The 26,478-nt window shown below is 39.4% G+C and overlaps 2 protein-coding genes, 1 long non-coding RNA gene and 1 pseudogene across 9 annotated transcripts in view; 2 read left to right on the top strand and 2 right to left on the bottom strand.

Moving 5' to 3' along the window:
- The window catches only part of LOC144662794 (uncharacterized), a 195,612-nt gene extending 171,398 nt beyond the window's left edge, over positions 1-24,214 (top strand). For 6 of the 7 annotated variants that reach the window (XM_078523725.1, XM_078523728.1, XM_078523727.1 and 3 more), the window contains one exon: positions 538-1,858. In XM_078523725.1, coding sequence (XP_078379851.1) covers positions 538-606 — 69 coding nt within the window. In that variant the 3' untranslated portion in view covers positions 607-1,858. Of the gene's footprint in view, positions 1-537; positions 1,859-18,525; positions 18,562-18,688; positions 18,809-19,245; positions 19,268-19,345; positions 19,401-19,663; positions 19,917-20,020; positions 20,132-20,462; positions 20,654-20,759; positions 20,883-21,014; positions 21,086-21,887; positions 21,985-24,114 lie in introns of those variants that run through there. The other variant, XM_078523726.1, reaches the window with a different exon arrangement.
- LOC144662797 (uncharacterized) overlaps positions 1-26,478 on the bottom strand; it is a 208,514-nt gene that overhangs the window by 42,747 nt on the left and 139,289 nt on the right. The window lies entirely within an intron of this gene.
- Positions 1,318-26,083, bottom strand: LOC144662873 (uncharacterized). The gene is made up of 2 exons (XR_013572545.1): positions 25,957-26,083; positions 1,318-1,424 (listed from the first exon to the last, which is right to left on the bottom strand). It is a non-coding gene; the product is annotated as an uncharacterized LOC144662873 (long non-coding RNA).
- LOC144663178 (uncharacterized) lies at positions 8,187-10,836 on the top strand (annotated as a pseudogene).

Below are 26,478 nucleotides of genomic sequence, written 5' to 3'. Positions count from 1 at the left end.
GTTTGTTTTCCTGCCAATGCTTTAATATCACTTGGTAAAAGGGTGGTGCATTGTTTAGATCAAGTTGCCTTGAATTGTATCTGCAGTTTAATAGGAAAGAAAGGCCGCCGTGTTGCCTAAAGAAATGTTCAATGAGAATTTTCCAGGAGGAGGAAGAGTTTTGGTGTATCCTGTTAATCCATGAGATTTTTAAAGCGGTTTCCATTACCTTAAAGTCAATCAAAGTCGACCTTTCTTTTGCACCTGGAACACTCGACAGAAAATGTCGACTGAAATTTTCAATATAAGTCATAATAAGATTCACCTTTTTATATGTACACTTACATTTCCTTCAGAAGATGGTGCAGTCATAACATTAGCAAAGTAGAAAAATAACAAGCGATTGGTGCGGAAGCATTATCTTCTCTGCAAATGTTTCTTTGTATCGCTTACGCCATGAGCTAAGAAGAACTTAGGATGTCAGCCAACAAAAACCACCGTCACTCGAACCTGAAAAGTTATTACACAACTAACCTGCGATATATTTTTCTGTTTCAGACATACATCAACCTTAGAGAGTATGACGACAGCTTGTACGCCAACATGGAAGATCTTACGGCTGAATAACAAGTATTGCAAGACACGACCAGAAGCTTATTATACTTTTATTCGGATGTAAAACTCAATCAGAAAAATCTCTATTAAAAACAGAAATAGCAGCAACCTTTAAGTCTGGGGTATAAGCCCTCCTATTTTTAGGCACATTTGTCTGCCAACAGACAACAAACAGTATTCCGTGGCCGAGGCGAGTAAGCGTCCCCGTTCATCCAAGCCAACAACGTAACAAAAAATTTACTTGAAATAAAATATAGCCACTAAATAAGTGTTCAAGTAGAGTACATATCAAAACGTTTAATCACACTGGTATTTTTTTTAATAACATATCACTTTTCAAAGTCTCCATACATGTCGGGTCTCTAGGTAACCAGTTAGCGGTTATTTTACACTGTCTGTAAGTACGATGGATATAAGCTTTCCAATAAAAAGTCTTTACGGAGCTGAACTGCCTTAGGTATTTCATTATATTCTCGCTATTATTATTATTGTAATGAGGTATTATTGTAAGTAGTATTGTTGTTAAGATAGTGTTCCTGTAGGCTTAATGCATCTTGTAATGTGTTTTAATTAATTGAAATGTACTAATGCTTAAAATATTAAACACAGAATAAGTTATAGCAATGAGACACATAATGTTGTTTTGTTGATGCCCCGATTTAATCAGGAAACGTTTTGTACACTTCTCGATCGCTGCTTGATTTTAGTACATGTAATTGACTCTTGTTTTTTTTGTTTTGCAAAAGTAAAGCTACTTCTGATGTACAATACAATAAAAAACTCGCATTACAAGTAGTCAGTTTCTTTTGACGACAAGTGAACTAAACTAACTAATAAGCTAAAGAAACAGAATATCAAGCTTTTCCTTATCGTCATGAAATAAAGTATGTGACTGCAAATATAATTTTTATGTCTTCTCTCCCTGTATTTTTGTTACTGTTATTGAGTTTTATCGATTCTTGGGGAGGAGCGAATGATAGTTTTGACAACTACCCTCTTGGGTTGTTTGTAGGTCACGTGACCTAGCAAGCCATGTGCTTGCCATTCTCCCCGATTTATTTCCTGTCGAAAGAATTGCTTCGAACTCCTTCCTCCTCCCCATGTTCCGTACTCTTGTTATTGCATCATTAATTATATTATTTTTCCATACGTTTTCTTGGTCGTCACCTTTACTGGGCAAACCTATGTATCAAGAAGTAATTATGACTTTTGATGTTTCAATAAAAGCAGCAATGGACCTTTGCCCATAGCCATATTTGTCTAATTTGTTGTGTTCAATTTTTGTCCAGTAAACAGAGCTCAGGCAAAGCAGCAATGTGTGTGTGTGCGGGGGGGTTGGGGGGGGGGGGGGGGGAGGGGGCTTTTCCTGGGGCAGGCATAGAAGACATAAAATGGTCTTTAAAATCTAAATCACGTTCTTGCGAAAAGCCACACACTCTCAACAAGGAAAGTAGGTAATGGTGATTCATTCGTTCATTCAGCTACGGGCTGCTGCTTAGCTGCGTAAAACATGGTCAGGAAGTGATTGTAGTCTCAAGGATGCTAAAGATTACTATTAATGTAGAAATTAGACTTGCAGAATTCTTTCTAGTTAAGCTGGGTTAAGAATACTCTATAGCTAGTGATGATAGTAAACAATTTTTGCTTGTCGTCTCCGCGACGCCGATGTTTATTTTTTCACTCAGCTTTGGATATCTCAGTACTCATGAAATAAACAAATTACTTTATGATAAGTTCGCATGTAAAATTTTTATTTACTTGTTGTGAAGGATACCAAACTCGCTCGCTGTGTTCGCTCGTTTGTCCTGTTATTCTTCTCAACTCGTGAATAAAAATCATGCGCCCTCACTTACGTACCATAAAGTAATCTTAATATATAATTGGATAGCGACTTTTTCTACTCCTTATACTGTAAATCATTGCCCTCTTTTTATCCTTGTGCGTTTATATATTTATATATATATATTTTATCACTTGATCCATTGATTTAAACTTATTATACAGTATGGGGTAAGGGGAGGGGGGTGGTATTAGTTTTGTTCTTGTTTTTCATTCTATTTTTAATTGGGTGGGATAAATTTTTTATATTTTTAATAGCATATACTTAAGTGTATTTTAATTTTTAGTCCTACGTTTTATACATGAGCCTCTGGCGCGGACATTGAGGGAGACCTCGTCCCACGTATGGACAATAAAATTGTATTGTATTGTATTGTATTATTGTATTGTAAACGTCTGAGTCACAGAGACATATATCTAAAATAGAAATCTATGTATCCGTTTTTATGTTTTATTGCCGTAGACATTAGTAAAAAAGATGGAAGCAATACTAAACCGAACATTTAAATCAAAAATAGCCTGCATTGTGTGTATCCAAAATAGAAATATTTCCTATTATAATATTCTTATTTAAAATAACTCTCCATGGATGAATGCAAACGTAACCGTTATTGCCTTGGACATAACTGAAAATAGACGAAAGCAATATTAAAGTGAATATTTACATAAACAATAACCTTCATTTTGCGCAAACAAAAACTGCACGCGGGATCTTTATCCGCGGACATTATCTGTTCCGAGAAGCGGATAGTTCACCTTGAACTTCTCCCTTTGCAAACTGTCCACACTAGGAAAACTGCAATCTTCAACGAAGAGAGAATGTTAAACGTCAAAGTAAACATGTTGGCGTTCAAAAATATTGCTTATCTGTTAAATATTTAGCACAATATTGATGTAGAGTTCCAGACTACTATCAAAAAACTACTTAAATTTCATCTCAACATAATAAAACGTAATATTCCTGAACACTCATCGCTGAGGCTGACTCGTCCTTAATCGTCTCTTACGACAAACTTTGTAAGACGCTGGTGCGTTGGATTTCTCTTAATATCATCCCGCGCCAAGAAAAGTCTTGGGACGAGTCAGTTGCTTATGCGTGACTTGAGTGACTCAAGCTACTGAAGTGTGACTCTATTCAAATAAAGAACGTATTGGTTGAGTACTTTTGCGACCTGCAGTATTAAAGCAGCAGCAGAACTTGTTCCTCTAGTGGACCTGACAACAACATTTAGGCAATTTTATCACAGACTGACGATGGGTGAAAACTCCATTTCGTTATGCTACTTCTTTCATGTAATCGTGTTGATACTTCCGCATTCAGGTACGTTTAAGAGATTTCAGTTTCGTTCGCAGTGGGAAAGTTATTTTACAGTTTTAGATAAGAGTAACAGTAGCGTTCTTTAAGTTTAAGATCATGAGCAAGGCCTTTCAGATAATTGCAAAGTAAACAGAGACAACATTGTAAGTAGGGATTTATTGGGAAACAGGGCAACACGCCACAGTGAAGTGTGTTTGACTAAGCTGGGTTAATTTACGTCGACGTTAGTTGGGTCAGTGTTTATCGAGCACAAAGACCTATTTGACGGAAGTTCACATTAGACTTCTTACATCAACTAACAAACTCAAAAACACAACGGTAGTAAGTGGAGGAAATTGATATATGAAAACGATGAATGACAGACCTGATTACGCGATATTACGACTGCTGTACGGTCAAATAGCCTCAACCATACTTGATATACATCAGGATTTAGCATTTACTTCTCGAAAGGCAAAACCATATAAAATATAAGGATTTGTATGGACTTATATGTATACCTAGAATAGACAGCGAATGGTTGAGCCGAATTTCCACTTGTTCTACCAGGGTGTTAGTATATTCGACAGGCAACGACACAATCAACTTGAAATTGAAAACGACGATTGCATGACAGAAAGGTCGAGCAAGTGAGTCACACTTCTGCCGTTGCTGATCACGCAACCTCCACTGGACACAACATCAAATGGGACCATTTCCAGGTCTTAGCCAGTGGACGATGTGACTTACAGTGTAAAATAAAAGAAACACTGTTAATACGGGACTTAAAACCCACCCTCAGTGACAACGTTGGCAGTGAAAAGCTGTGGCTTTATTAGCTCTCACCTATTGTTATCACTGTTGTTAATTATTGTTTAGCTCGTTACCAATACCTCGCTTTGTATTTTTAAGTTTAAAATCTTTCGCTTTTTGTAACCGTCACTTCTGAAGATGCGTGCTGTAGCATGCGAAACGTCAAGTAAATTTTAGATTCTTTTTTCAGACCATGCGTAGTCCATGTGTTATGTTTGTTGCCGCTGTTTGTATTTTATTTCTGGTGAACTTGAAACTCATTTTGGTTTCGTTTCATTTTATTTATTTTGACTGAAAGAAAAATGAGCCTAAAGTTATATTCTTATAAGCGCATGCTATCAAAACAATTCAAAGGCATCAACATGGAAGCTAGGCAGCTGAACAGCCAATCAAATATTCGTGTAAATAATCTGTTAAAAAAGTGCTTAATTGTTCTTGACAAACAGAGAGACGTTTCGGGAAATCCCCTTCATCAGTCTATCATTTTAGACTGATGAAGAAGTTTTCCCGAAACATCTCTCTGTTTGTCAAGAACAATTAAGCACTTTTTCAACGAATTATTTACACGAACGTTTAAGCCAAAGTGCTACACAGCAACACTTTATTTATCTTTTAAAAGCCGATCAAATAAGCCTTTTGAATGGCATGTTTCTTCCTTAGCTCGAAGTAGGCAGTTAATTTTGTAATCTTCCATTGTCCGGGAACGTATCGAACACATCACAGACTGCGGGGATAGCAAGGTGGGGAAGAACTGCTTGCTTTGCTTAGTAGCAGTAGAAGTAGCAGGAGCTGTAGCAGTAGCAGTAGCAGAAGCAGTAAAAGTACATATAGCAGTAGCAGTAGCAGTAGTAACAGCAGTAGTAGTAGTAATAATAATAATAATAATAATAATAATAATAATAATAATGATAATAATAATAATAATAATAATAATAATAATAATAATAATAATAACGGTTTATTGGTAACATTTCTACAGAGTAGCTCTACATTTACCAATTAACTTAACCCTAACCTAACAAATAAAATGATATTTACAATTAAAATTCTATAATTATCATTAAATTACTGTGTACTACTATGCTATATTATACTATATACATTTATGCGTTTAAAAAATTTCTATACTATATACATCTAAGAGAAAAATAAAAATAAAAAACTACAGGAGATCAATCTGTTAATTTAGTTTTCTTCAAAAGGAAGCGCTTTGCTTCCCTGCAAAATGCATTATGGTCCACAGTGTTTTTAAGGTTCGTTGGGAGTTTGTTAAATAGGGTAGCGGCGTGATAGTAGTAGTAGTAGTAGTAGTAGTAGTAGTAGTAGTAGTAGTAGTAGTAGTAGTAGTAGTAGTAGTAGTAGTAGTAGTAGTAGTAGTAGTAGTAGTAGTAGTAGTAGTAGTAGTAGTAGTAGTAGTAGTAGTAGTAGTAGTAGTAGTAGTAGTAGTAGTAGTAGTAGTAGTAGTAGTAGTAGCAGTAGTAGTAGTAGTAGTGCAGTGCCTTAGCAAGGGTAAAATAATTGGGGGGGGGGGGGCACGCGAGCGCCGGAGGCGCGAGCGGCTAGGGGGGTCGTTGGCATGCCCCCCCCCCCAGAGAATTTTGAAATCTAGAGGCTGGAAAATGCTATTTCTAGCGTTCTCCAAGAGCTATTTATGATTTATGCATATCTAGCTCGAATTATATTTACACTGTCTCAGCAAACCAGTGCACGTTGAAGAGAGTATAGGATGTACACTTGCAACGTCAATTACAAGAAAGAAAACCGACTGTCTCTGTACCTTGAAACCAGCAAATGTTTCACCTTTCAGAGTCACGATTTCTTGTTTGTTTTAGTTTTTGGCTGTTTAAAATTTTTGCGCATCACCGTATGTACGTTAAACAGTGCCGTGGCGTCATGTATAATTCATTTAAATATTGCATATTGCAAACCTTTCGGTTGACTTTTTGACAGTTAACAACTGTTGTATGTCTTTGTTTTAACGAAAGTACAGTTATTTGTTGTTGTTTAAAGGGGAACCTTCTTAACTACCAATTTGTTGCTCAGAAAAATTTCTGACCGCCATTTTTTTGGAAACCAAACCTCCTACGGATAAGATTTTTGACCAGCTTTGTTCTATTGATGAGTCCTTTCGAGAGTTTTAAAACACGGCCATATTTGACAAGTCGTTTGACCGGAATAGAAAAAACCCTAAAACTGAGATGGCATATAGAACAGAAAATTCAAATCAGTGCCAACAAGTAAACGTGCTTAATGTTTCGTATGTTTTTCATAAAATTCGCATTATTATAAACGTTATAGCGTAATAAACACCCGTATTTTAAGACTTTCTTCAGTAGCATTCCCTTCTTACACGTAAACGGTAATTCCATACGAGGGATTATAAAGAAGGCTATGTTATCTCTAATTCTTAAAAAAAATCGGAACTCTGCCTTTTTTCCTCCAAGTTTTAGGGATTTAAAATTCTAGCACGCGGTTTGGGACTGGCACTAGATACGCGCGCAAAATTAATTTTTTCAATACAGTTGTCCTACCCAACAAAAACAACCTCGTTTCCAGGGCTTTTCCTTTGGTTCCCCCTGGGAACGAGGTTGCAACAAAATTTCATCATTAAGCATTTCCAAACGCTCCAAAATGGCTTGCCACCAAAAAACATCTTGAGCAATTCCTTAGTAACCGCTCTAGATTTGTAGTTAAGAAAGACCCCCTTAACTTACATCTTTACATCTATAGATAAAATATATCGTTAGTGACCTTAAATAATTCAATCAGTGAAAGCACTTGCTTTTCTCTTTTAAACCCTTGAGTGCCCATTGGAACATAGGTTGTCCACCAGAGACTTCAATCTTGCCCTGTCCCTGGCCATTTCCACTTGTTTCCAGCTCGTCCAGCTTGTTGTACTTTAGCCTCCGTTGAACTGCTCCATTTTTTGGCTTTCCATGGTACTTTAACCCTTAGGTGTCCATCGAAAATCATGCCTGGTCACACAGCTAGCAGTGGGCTTTCTCAGCATATAAGCTAGAGACGCCTCCACCTCTTTCTGCATCTTCTCTAGGAGCACTCCAACTACCATAATTTTCTGTCTTAAATAAAACAAATAACGAAGTTATTAAGTTATTATTAGTTATTAGTTATTAGTTAGTTATTAAGTTATCAACGAGTTGTATCCCCTGCCTGCCTGCGTAAAGGTTTGTTTACTGTTGGTGCCTTGGACAACCTCGACCATAACCCGTCCTCAACTACTTCAAAAAGCTCTTTTCATGGTACTGGCATCAGTCTCCTCCAGTTTCCAACTGAGAACCAACCGGGTGAAAGTAGACCACCAGTTACGATTCCTCCAGCTGCACCTAGAAAGCACATTCTCCCTGAAGCTTATACAACTGTTCCAGCTGTTGCCATTACCAACTCTACCGTCTTGGTTCCAAAGTGTGACATAAAACCAGCAAAGAAATGTTTGGATCAAGCAAAAGAAGAGGAAATTAAATGGGTGGAAAATTCAAGTCAATTATTGAAGAAGACAGACCTAAATAAAGAAGACGCCATCGCATGGGCAGCCTATCATGCGTCACAGGAGCTACCACTTCACGCTTATGAAGCTCTCTCTGCACTGCTCCCTCTCTTCTATGAGAAGTCCGCCAGCCCCGCGATGATTAAGCACGGAATGAATGTGTTGAGGCAATTGATTCAGTTCCTTAATCCAGGCCAGATTCCAGTCGCAACATTTGATCAGCCATTATTTGCCCTGGCCAAACTTACCCAATGGCAATTTCCAGCCACTCACGGAGAATCAAAGTATGTCGTTATGCTTGGTGGTTTGCACACATAAATGGCCCTTTGGAACACACTCGGAGACATGTTGCAAGGTTCTGGATGGACGGCGGCACTGACAGAAGCTGAAGTAGCTTCTGCTGGGACTTCTGAACGTAACTCACCTTGCCCGTACTAGACATGCCCACCAAGTCACGTTCTTGACCTTGCAGATGCTTCAACGGGACGCTTTCCTTCTCTCTAAGACTCAAGAATATGAAGAGTCAGAATCAGCTTGGAGAACTAAGATGAAAGCTAAGAGTCCGACGTTTATGTTCTGGGACCTTATCTTACGGTACGAAACTCTTATTCTGATTTTTGTCCGAGCTCACAGGCAAAGGAACTTTCCTCTATATGTAAATGTTTTAGAGGAACTAGCACCGCTGTTTTTTGGATTGGATCAGGTGACTTACGCAAGGTGGGTTCCTGTCCATATCAGAGATATGAAGTCATTGCCTCAACCTATCAAGGAGGAGTTCGAGGGTCACGGTAACTGGGTGGTTTCAAAAACCGGCAAAGCGTTTTCTGCAATTCCTTTCGACCATGCTCACGAGCAAGAAAACCGCAGCGTGAAAGGTTCGGGTGGTTGTATTGGACTCACAGAAAACCCTGTTGCCTTCAGGCGCTGGATGCTCTCAGGACCAGAGCTCTCGAGACTTCAGAAACAATTTGAGAAGGACTTATTTTCAGACGAAGATCCAGATAACCCACAGATATTTCAGAACCACGAGCAAGGCTTATCAACGCAGAGGACATTTCAGAAGCAAGTAGTTAGTCTCCGTGACACCATCAGAAAGATGGGCAATCCGTTCTTGGCCGATTTTTCGGATCTGATAACGCTAGATAGTCGTGACTGCGCGGATGAGTCAGTGGTGGATGCACTGTACATTATTGAAGACAAGGGCAAGGAGCAATACAAGGACTTTGTCAAAAATGTGCTTGAAGAACGAACACGCTCCATTCACGAACCAATCAAGAGGAACAATCTTGCGCTGTTTAAAAAGCCTTCTCCTAAGATGCAGTCAAAACAAGGCAAGAAGATTAAAGTTCTTCAGAACAACGTGTCTCTTTTCGGCCAGCTGTATATCTCCATGCAAAGCCGTGAAGGGGATTTAGATGAATTCTTTTCACATGAAGTTCAATTTTTTCCACCTTCTTTGTCTGAGTTTGGCAAACTTTATTTACCCGGCACAAAGTCTGAACTAATGAAATGTCTTGAGCCATCTCAGCAATCTACGCCACTTGAAGCATTTGACTGCAAAGTAATGGATGGTGCTGTTGTCGTCCACTGCCTGCCTACTACTGGAATCAAAACGTTCAACGAATATGCAGAAGAAGTCTTCATCCCCCACCTAGAGAAACAGCTTCATGGCACTGCAAGGTTGGACGTTGTGTGGGATACGTATAGCTCCCAAAGCATCAAGGAGTCTACCCGTGAAAAGCGAGGAAAGGGGATACGTAGAAAGGTGTCCGGAGAAACCAAGCTTCCACGAAACTGGATGGACTTTCTCCGCGACTCATCAAACAAGACAGAGCTGTTTGACTTTTTGACGACTAAAGTGTCAACCTATACCTTCCCACAAGGCAAGTCCGTTTACATCACAGCTGGTGAATCAGTGGTAGCAGTACCTTCGACAAATCCAATGCCAAACTGCAATCATGAAGAAGCCGACACAAGAATTGTAGTTCATGTGTTGCACGCACTACAGCAGGGGTGGAAAACGGTACAGGTTCGTACAGTGGACACTGACGTTGTAGTTGTGTTAGTTGGTGCATTTCACAAGGTGTTACAGTCTCACCCTTTAGCTGACATCTGGATTGCGTTTGGTGTAGGCAAAAGCTACAAGATGCACAGTGTCAATGCCATCTACAACAGTCTTGGAGCAAGTAAGTCAAAGGCGCTGCCAATGTTTCACGCTCTGTGTGGTTGTGACACGACATCCAGTTTTAGGGGAAAGGGCAAAAGGTCATTCTGGCAGGCTTGGCTGGCATTTGAAGAGGCAACAGAAACACTGGCCTATTTAGCCTCCCATCCGTTTCAGTCACTGGATTCCGACTGTGAGCACTTTCGAAAAATTGAACGGCTGGTCATCATCGTATACGACAAAGTGAGTATGTCCCACTCCATTAACCAAACAAGGAGAGAACTGTTCTGTCATAAGAACGTTTCAATGGAGAAGATGCCGCCGACAGAGAATGCTTTGCTACAACACACCAAGCGGGCGTTGTACCAGGCTTCAATCTGGACCACTTGTACTGATACTCAGCAGGACATCCCCTCACCAGCGGACTTTGCTTGGACCAAAGTTGGTAGTGCGTGGGTACCAGTTTGGTTGACAGTTCCAGAGCTGTCCAAGGCATGCCGAGAGCTGATAAAGTGCTCGTGTAAGGGCGACTGTTCCAGTTGCAAATGTGGCAAAGCGCAGCTCAAGTGTTCACCACTTTGCAAATGCAAGTGCAACCTCCACGGCGGGTCTCAAAATAAGTGACACGATCCAACTTTTCAATTAAAAAAAAAAACGTTGTAGATACATTCCTACTCAAAGTGTATTAAAAGTGACCGACAAAGTTAAAATTGATGTGTCCCAAATCTTTGGTGAAAATTAAATTTGGCAAAGCTCTCTGGGCGGATCCAGGACTTTTAATGTGGGGGGAAGGGGGATGCGGGAGTTAGCAAATATTTGTTTGCTATTTTATTTAAGCCACAGGTTTTTTGGAAAAAGAAGAGGGTAAATGTAAGAAAATATATTGGCCTTATTTTAACCGAAAATTTCAACGATTTCTACACATTACCGAGTGCCATTTCGCTTATATTTTTCAGGTTATTTCTGCTATATTTTTGAAACTAGGGGGTGGCTAGCCACTCATTCCAACGCCCAGCTAGATCCGCCCCTGATGTTCGTGAAATTTTGACTGACGTATGGTCTAAAACTAGTCATTGTGAAGGTTTTAGAGTAATTTCATCACAGGCGGCCCAAGCGCACTATGTGAATTATTCATAAAGTTTTAGCGAACGTGACCCTTGCCTTTGAGCGGTGTTGTGTTACAAAGATGCGATTTATAAGGGTTTGTATGGGAACTCAACAATTTTCTTTCAAAAGGAATAATATGTAATGTTTCGCTAAAAAAATCGACTAACCTTATTGCCTTGTTGTATACTTTGTTGTTTGTCCGCTTCTCAGGCCATTTTGAAGCGTTTTCGGTGAGTTAGCGCTGGCTGGTGGTGTTCCACTATAAACGAAGTGAAGGCTGGAGACCTCTGAGCGAACCCTCGCCACGCGAAAGCTAATAAATTCTAAACAAGTCAACGCAAAATCCCCGAATTGCCACCATTTAGACCGCAGGTTAATGTTCTAACCGTACCATTCGCGCTAGCTTCCAAATTCCCTTGCACGGGCTCTCGAAGAGCTCCGTTTTGCATCGATTCTGCCCATCTTCACTTCGCCATTCTCCGAAATCCGAACGGCTGCACTACGAGATTCAAACACTAAAGCTTAGCGACCGCGTCATAGCGACAAAATGACATTCACCCGACGGGAGGGTCGCTACTTTTGCCGCTCGCAAAATGACACCGTCGGGGGAGCCGGTGCGTGTAATACGTATACGGACGGCCAAATACAGGTCTACAGTGGACGAAATGTAGCTCTTAAAAGAACTGTTATGAATCTATCTATAAAAACAATCTTACTGAAATCCAATGGCTAACGGACTTGATTGTTTGCGAAAAAATTAATTCTGATAAGTGTTTGAACCGTTGGAAACGAGCTGTCTGGTTTTGAAATAAGTGTCAGATCAATTGAAACCCTTTGCGGTTTCAAGTGCAGTTTCAAGTGACAGGCCACGCGCGTGGTTTCAGTTCGAATTACACGCACCGGCTCCCCCGACGGTGTCATTTTGCAAGCGGCAAAAGTAGCGACCCTCCCGTCGGGTGAATGTCATTTTGTCGCTATGACGCGGTCGCTAAGCTTTAGTGTTTGAATCTCGTAGTGCAGCCGTTCGGATTTCGGAGAATGGCGAAGTGAAGATGGGCAGAATCGATGCAAAACGGAGCTCTTCGAGAGCCCGTGCAAGGGAATTTGGAAGCTAGCGCGAATGGTACGGTTAGAACATTAACCTGCGGTCTAAATGGTGGCAATTCGGGGATTTTGCGTTGACTTGTTTAGAATTTATTAGCTTTCGCGTGGCGAGGGTTCGCTCAGAGGTCTCCAGCCTTCACTTCGTTTATAGTGGAACACCACCAGCCAGCGCTAACTCACCGAAAACGCTTCAAAATGGCCTGAGAAGCGGACAAACAACAAAGTATACAACAAGGCAATAAGGTTAGTCGATTTTTTTAGCGAAACATTACATATTATTCCTTTTGAAAGAAAATTGTTGAGTTCCCATACAAACCCTTATAAATCGCATCTTTGTAACACAACACCGCTCAAAGGCAAGGGTCACGTTCGCTAAAACTTTATGAATAATTCACATAGTGCGCTTGGGCCGCCTGTGATTTCATTCGTCTAGGATATTTTAATTTCGATTTATTCTTCCAACCTAAAGCCGCCGAAGTTTTTCATTAGTAAGATGTTAAGGAACCTGCAAATAACGTGTTTTTCTTCTAAATTTGACTTATGGGTTAATCACACCGGATTAAATATCAGGTACTCTGCTAGATGCCTGCAAAAAATGGCAACTGAAACCCTCTGAGAAATCTTATCGACCGATTACGAAAGGAAAAATCGCGGAACCGCTTTTATTAACTTATGCAAATGAGCTAAAAACGTTATTGTTTAAATTTCGAGAAAAATACAACATTTTGGATGGAGCCACGGATAAACTTAAATAAGGTATAGAAAAGAGTCCGCATGCAAAAATTGGTGCTTTTATCACGCCGGTAACGATTATTACGCTAAGCGACCTGACTACCGGACAACAGAGCTCAGTGAAGTGCGGTCGACTTGGTTGAGTTAATTTACATTGTGTTTAATTTACATAACCTCCTTTAATCTTTATCGAGCACCAAGACTTGTTCGACAGAAATTGACATTAGATTTCTTTTAACAACTAACAAAGTGATCACACAACGACAAGTAAAAGAAACCGACGTTCAGTTGTATAAAAATGAATGACAGACCTGACTACGCAATATTACGACAGTCACAGCAAATAACCTCATTAATAAGTGACATTTAGCAAGTTAACTTTCCAAAGAATTGTATGGATTTTTATACCTAGAATATGCAGCGAGCTTCTAAGCCGCATTTCCGATAGTTTCACTTTTGGTTTACCGACAGCTAAAAAATTGAAAGGGAGAACTCCGCTACCAGGGCGGAAGTACACTTGAAAGGCCGACAAACATAAGCCAAATTCAATGACTTCACCGTTCTAACGGCAAGTACAATCAGAATTGAATAAGCTGATATTTATATTCTCCCCAGTCATAGCGCACAAAAGCAAAACGAAGTTAAGAACGTGTAGAAGTCTTTGTCAAAGGTCTTTGGGCCACCACTAGTCAACTGCAGCAGTTGATCATTCGCTCTCTTTTTCATCGTGATAACAGCTCTTGAATGACTGTTGCTAGGGCATTAAGAGAGTCGTTAGGCAGCTTAGCAGCCGACTGTTCAAAAAATGTTTTTTGAATGGTGCGTTGCTGGCTTCCTTGTCTCCTATTTCTATGGTTATGTGACTCCGCTCTGCGGCCCTTCGCGCCGCTGGGGAGCTCTGCTATTAGCTAAGAAAATTTGTTTAAGGGGACTTGTTAAAACTGAATTTTCACATGAGGCAAAAAAAAAACAGAAAATTAAAAAAGGTTTTTGTAGAAAGGTTCGAAGGGTGTTTGCGAGTTCGGTAACTTTCGTGTAGTACGCATCTTTTAACAGTGTGGTGGCTAGCGTGAGAAAAGTGGCACTGGCATCCACTATAACTATAAGCAGACATTGCCCAGGTTTGCTTCCAGGTTCGCTTTGTATTATTGTCACTTTTCTCGCTTCATTTGGCAGGTTATAACTCTCGTTCGAAAGGTTTCTCCGTTGATATCCGATTTCTTTATTTTTCTGGCCATGAATTGATTCCACTCTCACACTACAGAATCGCAACTGCCGAAAAAAATCTACCGAATACAAAGGTCATTTTTTGTAGAAAGATCTTACTTTTGGTCTGACCATTTTAAAAAACATTGATTATAAAACGTTGCAATTCGACACAGAATAAAAGTTCTGCTGTCTTGTTCAACTGATAATTTAAATTTTACAAGCACTCGCATTGCTAGATAAAAGAAATTACCCGGTAACGTAGAAATTAATTTCTAGCATGAAAACATAACTTTACTGTGGTGTAAAGCTTAAGTAAAGTTGGAGTTTAGTTTAGAATTTAGTTCAGTTGCTTTACGCTTACTTTACATTTATTTAAAGCTGACCTTTACGCCAGCTTTACACTTAAGTTCAAAGACAGATAAAAAGACTCCTTTACGCCAACTCTACAAACACGTACTTAATTTATGGTATTAAGTTGGATAACCAACTTTAATTTAGATTTAACCATCTTAAATTTCACTTAAATCTCAATTTTCATGCTCTGTATAACTTTGGCTTGGGCTTCGTAATTTTCAGGAGGTCAGAATAGTTTCACTTCAAAGTATGGCGGAAAAACTGTGGCTGGAATGGTTGGTTCGACTGTTAATTTCAAATGGAACTTCTCTGGCGCTGTTAATGTAGTTGACTGGGGACTGAAGAAAGATGGAGTGAATGATTTTAGGAAAGGTGGAATTCTGGCATCTATTAAGAAAATTGGTCTTGTGTCAATACCAGTCCCTTTACCATACAGTGGACGTGTGAGCGGGAGTGGTGACGTATCCTCTGGTCAGGTCATCTTTACTCTAAGCTCAATCAGAAAGAGTGATGAAAGATATTATGGCTGTAGAATAGACATGTCTACTGATTTAAATTCGCCAAAATTCGACTCTGTGTACTTGGAAGTTAGAGGTGAGTAAATTCTAGCAACCCAAACAGTTTAAGGCCAGGGCCGTCACTACATGCAGATTTGTTTTTCCAAGCTGCAATTTACCTTTATAACTTGGAGTCACAGATTGTTTCGTTTCAGAAAATATGCACATATGTCTTCAGATGTGACAAAAACTTAGCCCGCTGAATTCTCCATTTCAGCGCGCAAAATACGCCACAATGCCCAATGAAATTATTATGATTAATGGTTTATTGCGGCAGGAGCAACAAAAGCCAAGCGCAAAGCGCGATCGGAGAAGGGGTGACTTAACTACTCATGCTCGCGCTACCAATGCCGGACGTTTTTAATTTTGATATAAAGGCACATAAGCGCGAGGGAACACTTTTGCGTTCGTTAACAGCGTCGCTTTCCAAAGTGGAGTGCAACACCTCCAAGAAAAGCCTCTTATTGTAATTTTTTATGCCACGCTCGCAGATCTGGGCGTCTTTCGATTGGATGTTGTGTTCCGCTGACTCGGCATGCTGCCTAATCGATGATTCGCTGTTGCTCGTACTTCACTTTGTAAACAATTTCTGCTATTCGATTAACCGCTGGTCGATCCTTCGGCTTTTTGAACACATGGCCCAATGTTCTTTCAGGCTTGAATTCCGTCAAAATGTGGAATTTCTGGACGACGCAACCCACTCGATCCGATGCGCCTCTTTCGTACGGAATGACTGCGAGCCCTAGTGGTCTTTCTTGCGTGTGCCTTTCTCTGGTTCTTTCCCTAATACATTTCTTAAACAGGACGTTAGGTTACCCGTTTACTGTAAGATTCTCCATGACTCGATCTTGTTCACCGCTTTTGAGTTCAGGGTTGTACGGTAGCAGGTTGGCCCTGTTCATGACTGTTTTTACCACGGCTTCATTCCATGATATGTCCATTTCATTTTATGGCTAATAGGAAGCAACCCACTCTGTGAATGTTATCTGCTGTAATCCTTTTCAATACTGTTTAAAAAAGTTATCTCATTGCAGAGCTACCAGTTATCAGCCCACTGTCAATAAACGGAAGTTACATTGAGGGATCATCAGTCAATATTAGTTGTGCAGCGACTGGGAAACCAGACCCGGAAGTATCATGGATGCGAAATGGACAAATCAAAAGTTCTGGGAAGAAAATAACATATTTGAACTTTGACAGAATTACCAGGACAGACGATGGACTGTACACATGCCGAGCTAACAACTCAGCAGGAACAAACACTCGCACTGAGAGCCTGGTGGTTCGTTGTGAGTTAGAAATCTTTTAATTTCTAGATGTATTTTATAAATTAACATTTCTTACAAAACAAGTTAACATCAAATTTCTTAAATCAGACATTGACTACAAGATAAATCAACAACAGTGGCGTTTCTTTTTTGCATTTACGTTTTCCTCTTTAATATTGAAGGACTTTAAACAAAAGTAAACGAATTGTTTTACGTTACTTTTTCAGACCCGGCAGAAATACTAAGTGTTACTTCATCAGCTGCCAAGTCATGGATTGGTCAGAAAGTGACGTTGAAGTGTGTGTCAGATGGTGTTCCTACACCAACACTCAAATGGTACAGACCTGATGAAAACGAACTAAACACAGTCACAGCTAAAGAGGGTACAGTGGGGGTGACCATAAATGATGAGCAAGATTTTGGTCAATACAAGTGTGTCGCTTACAATGGCCTTGATCCTTTAAACAACGCCTCGATGCTACTTGAACAGATAAGTATGTGACGGCTAGCTAGAGAAGAGTCAGTTATAATACCTGAAGTTCGAAAGACCATTTTTGGAACTGCTTAAGTTAGGATAGAATGTCCCTAAAAATGGACGTTTAAACTTGCAAGATTTAAATCCGGAAAGGGATTTATCCCTAGTTATCACTGGTTCCAGGGGATTGATAGAGATGGCGAGCTTTCATATAGGCAAACAAAGGGGTACATTGTTTTTTTCGCAGCTACCACGCTTAACGCTTGTAGTTATATGACACATCATTTAAACTTTGTTTCGAATAAAGAAGCTATAGTGATAAAAATCAAATTTCTTCTTTAATTTGATAATCATTAGAAGAACCAGGCTTCCCGGCCATAGTTTCTTCATCTTCAGACATCCAAGCCACTTCAATGACAGTAAAATGGACTGCACCAGCTGATGATGGAGGGAGTCCAATCACAGGATACCGAGTGGTCATACTAAAGGGTGGCACTGAGATAAAGAATGAGAATGTTACTGACCCTGGTACAACAAGTCTGTCTGTTGGAGGTCTGGAGAGAGATACCGAGTACAGTGTGAAGATGTTTGCCAGGAATGCTGTGTTTGAGGGTGCAGCTACGCAGAAGACAATCATGACAAAGATTAAAGGTACGATTTCCAGCGGCCTTCGTTAATTGAAAGTCCAACCAAAAGGGACACAGCTGACATTACATCCAATAATTTTGCTACATTGTTGTCCATTGTTCTGACTATTATTTCATAGAAAGTGGTGTAACATAATTGTCTCACAGTTGTCTCTGACTGATAAGCAAGGCTTTTTCAAACACAAGTACATGCGGTTAACATGACGGATCAACAAGCAGCCTTCACAAAAAGCGCACAAAATGGTGACACCAAGCATAACGTAATGTGGCAATTATGCGTTTCATCTGACTAACAGAACAATGTTTTTACATTTTTATCAATTAGGAATTCCCGATACACCAAACAGTATAGACATGCCTGCGGAGGTACATAGTGATGAAGTGGCTTTAAAATGGACAAAGCCAGTCAGCAATGGAGCGGACATCATACAATACACTGTATATATACGGAACGTTAGTAGCAACGGTATCGTAGGAGACTGGAGAAAGCTTGAGGTCATTCATGATGTCTCTGTTCATGAATATGTCGTCACGCTCAAAAAGGGTCAGCGGTATGAGTTTGCTGTGACTGCGACTAACAAATTTGGAGAGAGTCTGAAACAACAGAAAAGCATAAAGAGAGTCAGAGTTTTAGGAGGTAAAGTAATGGAAGATTTACTTTTCTTGTTGCAGATTATTCCTCTAAGTAGTTCTTTTTTTCTGATATTTCTGTTTGTCGTTAAAAGAAATAAGCAAGATGCTCCAATTCTCCTATAATAATGCCTTAGACAATTGAAGTTATTTTATCTTTGATAACTGTTCAACTACCTTGTATACACATTCTTCCAAACTAATTTTATATCCGTTTTGGTGTTTTTCAGGGTTCACTAAATCGACTGCAAACCAGAATGAAACAGGTAAGCTGTGTATAAAAAATGTACCCATTTCAAGCCTTAATATAAAATAAATTCGAGATAACTGGTTTGCAGGCATGTCACTTAAAAAGCGGGAACAGATAATAATTTTAAATGTTATAACCCACAGTTGTTAGATGCGACAGGGAAGTGGAGATTCTTCATGCTGTTTATCTCAGTATCATTATCTTATTGGTGATAATCATTGTTATAATCAGTGTTATCAGCTGGAGAAAGCGTCAAATTCCAGGTAATTCTTTGCATTCGAATTCATTCTTAACACATTCTTTGCTAAAATAAAACTGAACTAACAAAGTTTTTAAGTCCTAAAACTTCGTCCTGTTCTGTTATATGTTACGAATGGCAACCACTGGATCTTTGCTCAGTAGCAACATACCATTGAGCAAGTGAATTTTCCTCTTTTACTCATGGATCCTTGTTACTATTGATACTGATCGCTTTACTTAAATGAGGTTAACTATCTACAAGATCCTGATACCACTGCGTCACACCGTTTTTTTCCTAAAATATTTCCAACCGTTTTACTTTGCTAAAAAGGCTAACAAGGATCCTTTAGGCTTAAGGCGTCGTGAGACAGGCAAAATGCTAGTAAGGAGATTGGTTAATGTATAGCCCATTTGTTTTGTTTACTTATTGTCTTTCTCACAACACGTTCTTGCTTTTCAGCAATCTTCAAGCGTGGAAAACAGTGAGTACAACAGTCAAAATTTGGTGATCACAAAATAACAAATTTACTTATAGCTTTTTTAATAAACTCTTTTTTCAGGAAAAGGCCTTCTAATCCCAGTGTTAGCAGATCACGTGAAGATTCCATTCAAATGGTAAGTTCTTTCAATTTCTCTTTCAGAATAGTTCGCGAATAAAGCCATTTTATGACATACAACGAAAACTTTTTACAAGAGAGTGTAGGTTGGCAAAAACTGTTTCCTTTGGAGACAAAATTCTTTCACATCATTTGCGTATTTCAACCTCATCTCCTATCAGAGATAATGTTGGTTCACCATGATAATTTTCAGCCGGACCTTACATATATTCTCTGTCAGTTATTTAGTTGTTATCTTTACTTTTTACTGGTTATTCCTAGACAACTGCTGTCCAGCAGGAAGCAGATGCTCAGTCAATAGAAACAAGTGAAGTTACCAGCACAACTTACGAGATTCCTAACAGCAGTGATTACATGCCGCTTCATCCTTCAACAAGAAGCTGGGAGATCAGACGAGAACAAGTCAATATCATTAAAAATATCGGAAAGGGAGCTTTCTCCCAAGTTGCTAAGGCAACAGCAAGGAACATCAATGGTAACCAAGATGTGACTGTGGCTGTGAAAATGCTGAAAGGTTATCTCATTAACAACTTTAAGCGAAACTGCGACCTTTTTTTAAATTCGATTGATTGATTGCAATGGTCTGATATTTTTCTTAAATCGATTTGCTCCAAATAGAAAATGCTCCTTATTCAGACAGAAAGGACCTGCTTTCAGAACTTGAATTGATGAAAAAACTGAAGCCTCATTCTCATGTGATAAAGTTGTTGGGATGCGTAACAGAGACTGGTAAAGTAAATTCGAAGTAACTTTAATAATAAGGACTGGAACTCCCTTATACAATATTTTGTTGTGCGTAGATTTTAAAGCTAAAACAGACGTCATATTCGATAAACGAGAATGCCCAATCGCCCATCGCATATAAATAAATGTCTTCGTTTTGAAGGTTGTAAAATGAACGATACGTACTTATGATGTTAGTTTTAAAAATGGCTGCGAAATATGTCCCTGCCTCGACTCGTTAGCTCGTAATCCAGAAAGTGAGTTCATTTCTATTTTTCTCTGCAATTCACTGAAATCTTGTCTGTATATGTCAACCGCTTTTCTTTTCTTATTTAAGATCCCTTACTGGTCCTTATTGAGTATGTGCCGTACGGTGATCTGCTGGGTTATTTGAGGAAGAGTCGTGGGCTCAATGACACGTATTTTAATAACCCGGATAGAAAGCCCAAAACAAATTTAACTTCAGAACAGTTGATGAGGTTTGCATGGCAGATAGCTGATGGGATGACTTATTTGTCGACAAGAAAGGTAAACATCTATGATTATATGAATTCACCGAATGGTAACAAATGAGAAAACCACACCAAATAACAAGGACGGCGACAAGTTTATAATTATGACATATTTCTTTTAGATAATCCATCGTGACTTGGCGGCCAGAAATGTTCTTGTTGGTGAAGGAGAGAAGTGTAAGGTGACAGATTTTGGGATGGCGAGGAATGTTCACCAGGATGATATTTATACCAAACAAAGTCGGGTGAGTATTCTCCATCCCTCCCCCTCCCCCCGAACTTTCCCAATAACTTATCTTAATCTGTCGTAATTGTTGTTTAATTGAGCCTATGATATGATAAAACGAATAAGACTAGTGAGGCTGTTTATCTTCCAGGGTCGGTTGCCTGTCAAGTGGACTGCTTATGAAGCTTTGCTATATGGAACATACACTACACAAAGTGATGTGTAAGTGCTGAATCGAACAACTAAGCACTGATTATCTCTTTTCTCAATTTGCTTATAACCTGCACATCATACCAACTAGCATGTGGGCAGTTTTTTTGTTTCCGTAAAATAAGATTTTTTATGACGTAGCATTAGGCTTTTTACACGATCGCCATGCCACAAAAAAGTAATGCTAACCACCCAGTACAATCGTGCAGGGTTTCATGATTTTATCATAAAACGCACAATTCTTACCCTTAACATCTTGACTAGTACAGTAAAAAGCGATGAAACCAGAACGAAGAACGAACGGGGACACTAATAACTAAAGCTTGTCGATGGTTACGAAGCTAAGTACTTTCCAGGGATAAGCTTGACGATTACTATTACTATAACTAATATTACCTCATTATAACTATTGCTTTGAAGGTCACGTAGGTAGCTCATGTTGTTGCTCAATCCTTACATATCACGGCAAAAATAGACATGAGCACAATTCTGTTTATTTCTCTGGGTTTCACAACCCCTTTACTTGGATTAGATAATATTAATCCCTTTCACGGTCAAAAACGCGTCCTTTGACTTGGTGTCGTAAAAACGTTTCTTCGCCACTATCCCCTCCCCCACCCACCTCTTTTTCCTATACCATTTATATTGTTACCAATGAAGTGTTACTCATATTTGTTTTCTCGCACATGGAGCTATGGTGTCCTTCTGTACGAGATTCTTACCATAGGTAGGTTCAGATACATATCATTTATATAATAAAATTAACCATACATCATCAAAAAGCGTTCACTTTACTTACGATTTTCTCATCTAGGTGGATCTCCATATCCGGGAATAGACGCTCGCCAAATCGCCATGAAACTTCAAGAGGGATTTAGAATGCCAAAGCCAAAACATGTGGATAGCAAAATGTAAATACACTGTAATTTTTGTTGTTGTTGCTGCTGTTGCAATTCTAAATTTTATTGATTAAAACAACTTTTAACCTGTACCACTTTCTTACTTCAATGGAATGATTTTTTTGGCGATTTCTTCCCTGGCCATGACAAAAATGACAACAGTTTAGAACTCATATATGTTATTTACAAGAGAAAATCCGGAATGATGTTGTCGTCTTGTGATGAGTCGGTTAGAAAGTTGTTGATTGTATGCGATATAAAACCTTTTGGATAACCTGCTTTGGTGAAAGAAGTTTCTGGAATTTTTATGTCCTTCTCAAATTCGGTAGAGATTCGTTTGACTCTATGGAATGCACCAGTGATGCAATTCCTTTTTCACTTAGTAGGGACCTCAGATTTCCAATGTGTTGGTAATTTCCCAGGTTTCTTGAAGACGCTGCAATTGAACTTGTTGGTGTAACTAAAGGCATTATCAAGAAAATGGTCGGGGTTTTCCTCTATGGTGAAAACAATGTTAGGGTGGTAGCGTTTTAGGCGTTCAAGTAGAGCGTCAGGCCCGCCTTTTTTCTTGTTAGAGAAACAATCTCTCCGAAAAACGTAAGAAAGTTTTCATCAAGCTTCCGTTTTGCGGTAAAAACGAAAAACTCAGTAAAACGTTTATTGCAAAACTCAACAAGTTCACTAATTTCAATTTCATCTTTATTATCCTGTGGCAAACGAGGCGAATCAAAAGCCTCTTTAACAACAAAGACAAGAACACTCACAGATCCAAAGTTGTTTACAAAGGAGATTGTTCTTGTGGCGTTGATTACATTGGCGAGACTGTGAGAAACTTAGCAGTGCGAATTGCGGAACATTCAAATCCTGCTCACACCTCTAAACATGCAAAACGCTTGCGGGAAAACCATCACATTCTTTCACCTGGCGAGTTCTCCTCTAAGGGCCTGTTTATATGGAGGAGAGTTGTCCCTGGTAGCAGGGTTACCCTCCATACCGAGCTACCCCGGGCGAGAGGGCTTTTCATACGTTTCTTTATAAATAGCTTCGAACTGTTTATATGAGAAATTGCAAAGTTGGCTCGGGGGGCAGTGTGACCCTGGGTGGAGGGTCACTCGCTTTGAAGGTGGGGTGACCCTGGGGAGCGAGCCAACTTTTTCCATATAAACAGTTTGGTTATTTTTGCCTCGCCTACCAGGGACAAGTTGACACATACGGAGCATGCACAAACGCTAAAATCAGCAAAACAAAATTGCAAATAAATTGAAATCGAAGTCGGTAGTAAATTCGTCCAAAAAATGGTCTTGGTCGACGATTCAGCGTTCCTGATTTTAGAAAAAGCAGCCATAATAGATGTTTCAAAACAACTCTCGCCAGTCTTTTGAATCGAGAGGGCCAAGTTTTGGCTCGGTCAACAGGGACAACTTTTTCATATAAACGCTCGGCAAAAGATGTCTCGGGGAGAGGGTAACCCTCCTACCAGGGACAGCTCTCTTCCATATAAACAGGCCCTAAGCAGAAACATTCCACAAGCGTAGGTGGTTGAGGGGCTAATGAACAACCAATTCCGACCCAGTTTGAACAAACAGGTTATTTCTTATGTTTCAAAACTTTTCCCAGCGGGAATTACATAAGATATATATACATGCGTGCGGACGGTCATTTTTAACCCTGATGATGGCATACAGCCGAAAACGTTTGGTTTCAATATTTTAATTTTATAATTTTTAACCTTTTTAGCCTTGTAAATAGCATATATTTTATCAAGCGAACATTAGGGACAATTTAGAACTCGTTGTCTTGTTTTTAATACACTTTACTATCAAAGTGTCTCTCTCCACACATGTGAATAAATGGGTACCGGCGAATTCAATGATGGGGGTAACCTTGCAACAGATGAGCATTTCATTCAGAGGAGAGTAAAAATACTCCCGTCGCTTTATGGTTTGGAAACTGGGATAAGCTCCGGCCTGATGGGCCACTAGGCTGGAACGCAGACTTAACCTTCCTTTTATGTTATACATATTTATAGCAAAGTTCTGAGCTTCCAATGTCCTGTTAGGACGCATATTTTCGCAATTGATCATTTATGAACTGAGTGCCCCTGCTTTTTTGGTTGTTTTTAATTCTCTTTCTGTTGATTAGATATCAGACTATGCTTAATTGTTGGGAACAAAACCCAAGTGATCGACCAACCTTTCCTAAACTAAAAGAAACGATGAAGGACATGGAGAGAAACCACAAGGTAAACACCATAGAATGCGGCATATTTTACCAATAACGCAAAATTTAACTATAAAAAACATGTTCTACTTCTGTACATGTTAGTTGGGGAACAGCGCGGAGAAGAACGCGTAGAGTATAGTATTAAACAGGAGAAGGTTCTCGGCCTTTTTTTTGCACCTGGAACACTCGACACAAAATGTGGACTTGAAATGTTCAATATAAGTCGTAATCAGATTCACCTTTTTATATGTCCATTCAGATTTCCAAGTTGCATACAACATCCTTGGCTCAATGAGAAGAAAAAAGAATCTTAGTTCCAGTGGCTAACTTCATTTATTTCAGTTCCCAAGATGGCGCAGTCATAAAATTAGCAAAGTAGAAAAAATAACAAGCGATTAGTACGGAAGCATTATCTTCTCTGCAAATTTTTCTTTGTATCGCTTACACCATGAGTTAAGAAGAACTTAGGATTTCAGCCAACAAAAATCACCTTCACTCGAACCTGAAAAGTTATTACACAACTAATCTGCGATATATTTTGCTGTTGCAGACATACATCAACCTTAGAGAGTATGACGACAGCTTGTACGCCAATGTAGAGGATCTAAATACGGCTGAATAACAAGTAGTGCAACAGACGACATCATACTGTTACTCGGGTGTAAAACTCATCAGAAAAATCTCTATTAAAAACAGAAATAACAGCAACCTTTAAGTCCTGGGTATAAGCCCTCCTATTTTTAGACACATCTTTCTGCCAAAAGACAACGAACAGTATTCCGTGGCCGAGGCGAGTAAGCGTCCCCCTTCATCCAAGCCAACGACGTAACAAAAAAAATATACTTGAAATAAAATGTAGCCACTAAGTAGGTGTTCAAGTAGAGTGCATATCAAAGCGTTTAATCACACTGGTATTTTTTTTTTATAACAAATCACTTTTCAAAGTCTCCATGTCGGGTTTCTATGTAACCGGTGTTAGCTGGTATGTTAGCGGTTCTTTCATACTGTCTGTAAGCCCAGTGGATATAAGCTTTCCAATTAAAAGTCCTTACGGAGCTGAACTGCCTTAGGGTTTTACGGTATTTCTTTTATATGGTACTGTCATACCGTAAAATTCCGGTTATAAGCCCCTCCGCTTATAAGCCCCCCCGGTTATAGGCCCATCTCTCTGAAAACAAAAAAATACATCCGATTATAAACCCCCCCGGATATAAGCCCCGCTCTGCCGGTTGACAGTACTGAATAGGGCTAAATGTTGCTTTATTATGCGTTTTTAACTTTAAAACGTATTTTGATCAACACTTCCGTAGCTCGTTCCGAAACGTTTTTTCTATTCCGCGTATAAGCCCTCCCAGATATAAGCCCCTCCACTTATAAGCCCACTTAAAACCCCTTGCGAAGTTGTATAAGCCCAGGGCTTATAACCGGAATTTTACGGTATACATTCTCGCTGATATAATTGTAATGAGGTGTTATTGTAAGTAGTATTGTTGTTAAAACAGTGTTCCTGTAGACGTAATGCATCTTGTAATGTGTTTTTATTAATTGAAATGTTCTTATGTTTAAAATATTAAAAACAGAATACGGTATAGCAATCAGGCACGTAATGTCGTTTTGTTGATGCCCTGATTTTATCAGGAAACGTTTAATTTTGTTTTGCAAAAGTAAAGCTACGAACTCGCTACTTCTGATGTATACCACAATAAACAACTCGCATTAAAAGTAGTTAGTTTCCTTTTAACGACAAGTGAGCTGAACTACATATCTAATTACCTAAAGGAAACAGAATATCACGCTTATCATTATCGACAAATAAAGTATTTGACTGCAAATGGAATTTTTATATCTTCTCTCCCTGTATTTTTGTTACTGTAATTGAGTTTTATCGGTTCTTGGGGAGGAGCCAATGATAGTTTTGACAACTCCCCTCTAGGGTTGTTGGAAGGTCATGTGTCCTAGCAAGCAATGTGCTTGCCATTCTCCTCGATCTATCTCTTGTCGAAAGAATTGCTTCGAACTCCTTCCTCCTCCCCATGTTCCGTCTTCTTGTTATTGCATTATTAATTATATTCAGGGGGGGGGGGGGAGGTGTCTGTAAGGAAAACGTTGGTTAAATCATCACTGCCAGTATGACGTCACGCTTCGCATGAGTGATATTAAAGATGGCGGGCAAGCGTCAATCGAGAAACGAGTTAAGAATGTGACATTTTCCTCCATTACCTTCCTTCATTTACTCAAGTCAATAATGCAGAGATGTTAGCGAATGCAACTGTCTCTCTTCTG

This window comes from Oculina patagonica, chromosome 8 (assembly GCF_052425735.1).
Source record: "Oculina patagonica isolate OP01 chromosome 8, crgOcupat, whole genome shotgun sequence".
NCBI lineage: Eukaryota > Metazoa > Cnidaria > Anthozoa > Scleractinia > Oculinidae > Oculina > Oculina patagonica.
The sequence above is the reverse complement of the archived record's forward strand: the minus strand, read 5'-3'. Positions and strand labels throughout refer to the sequence as shown.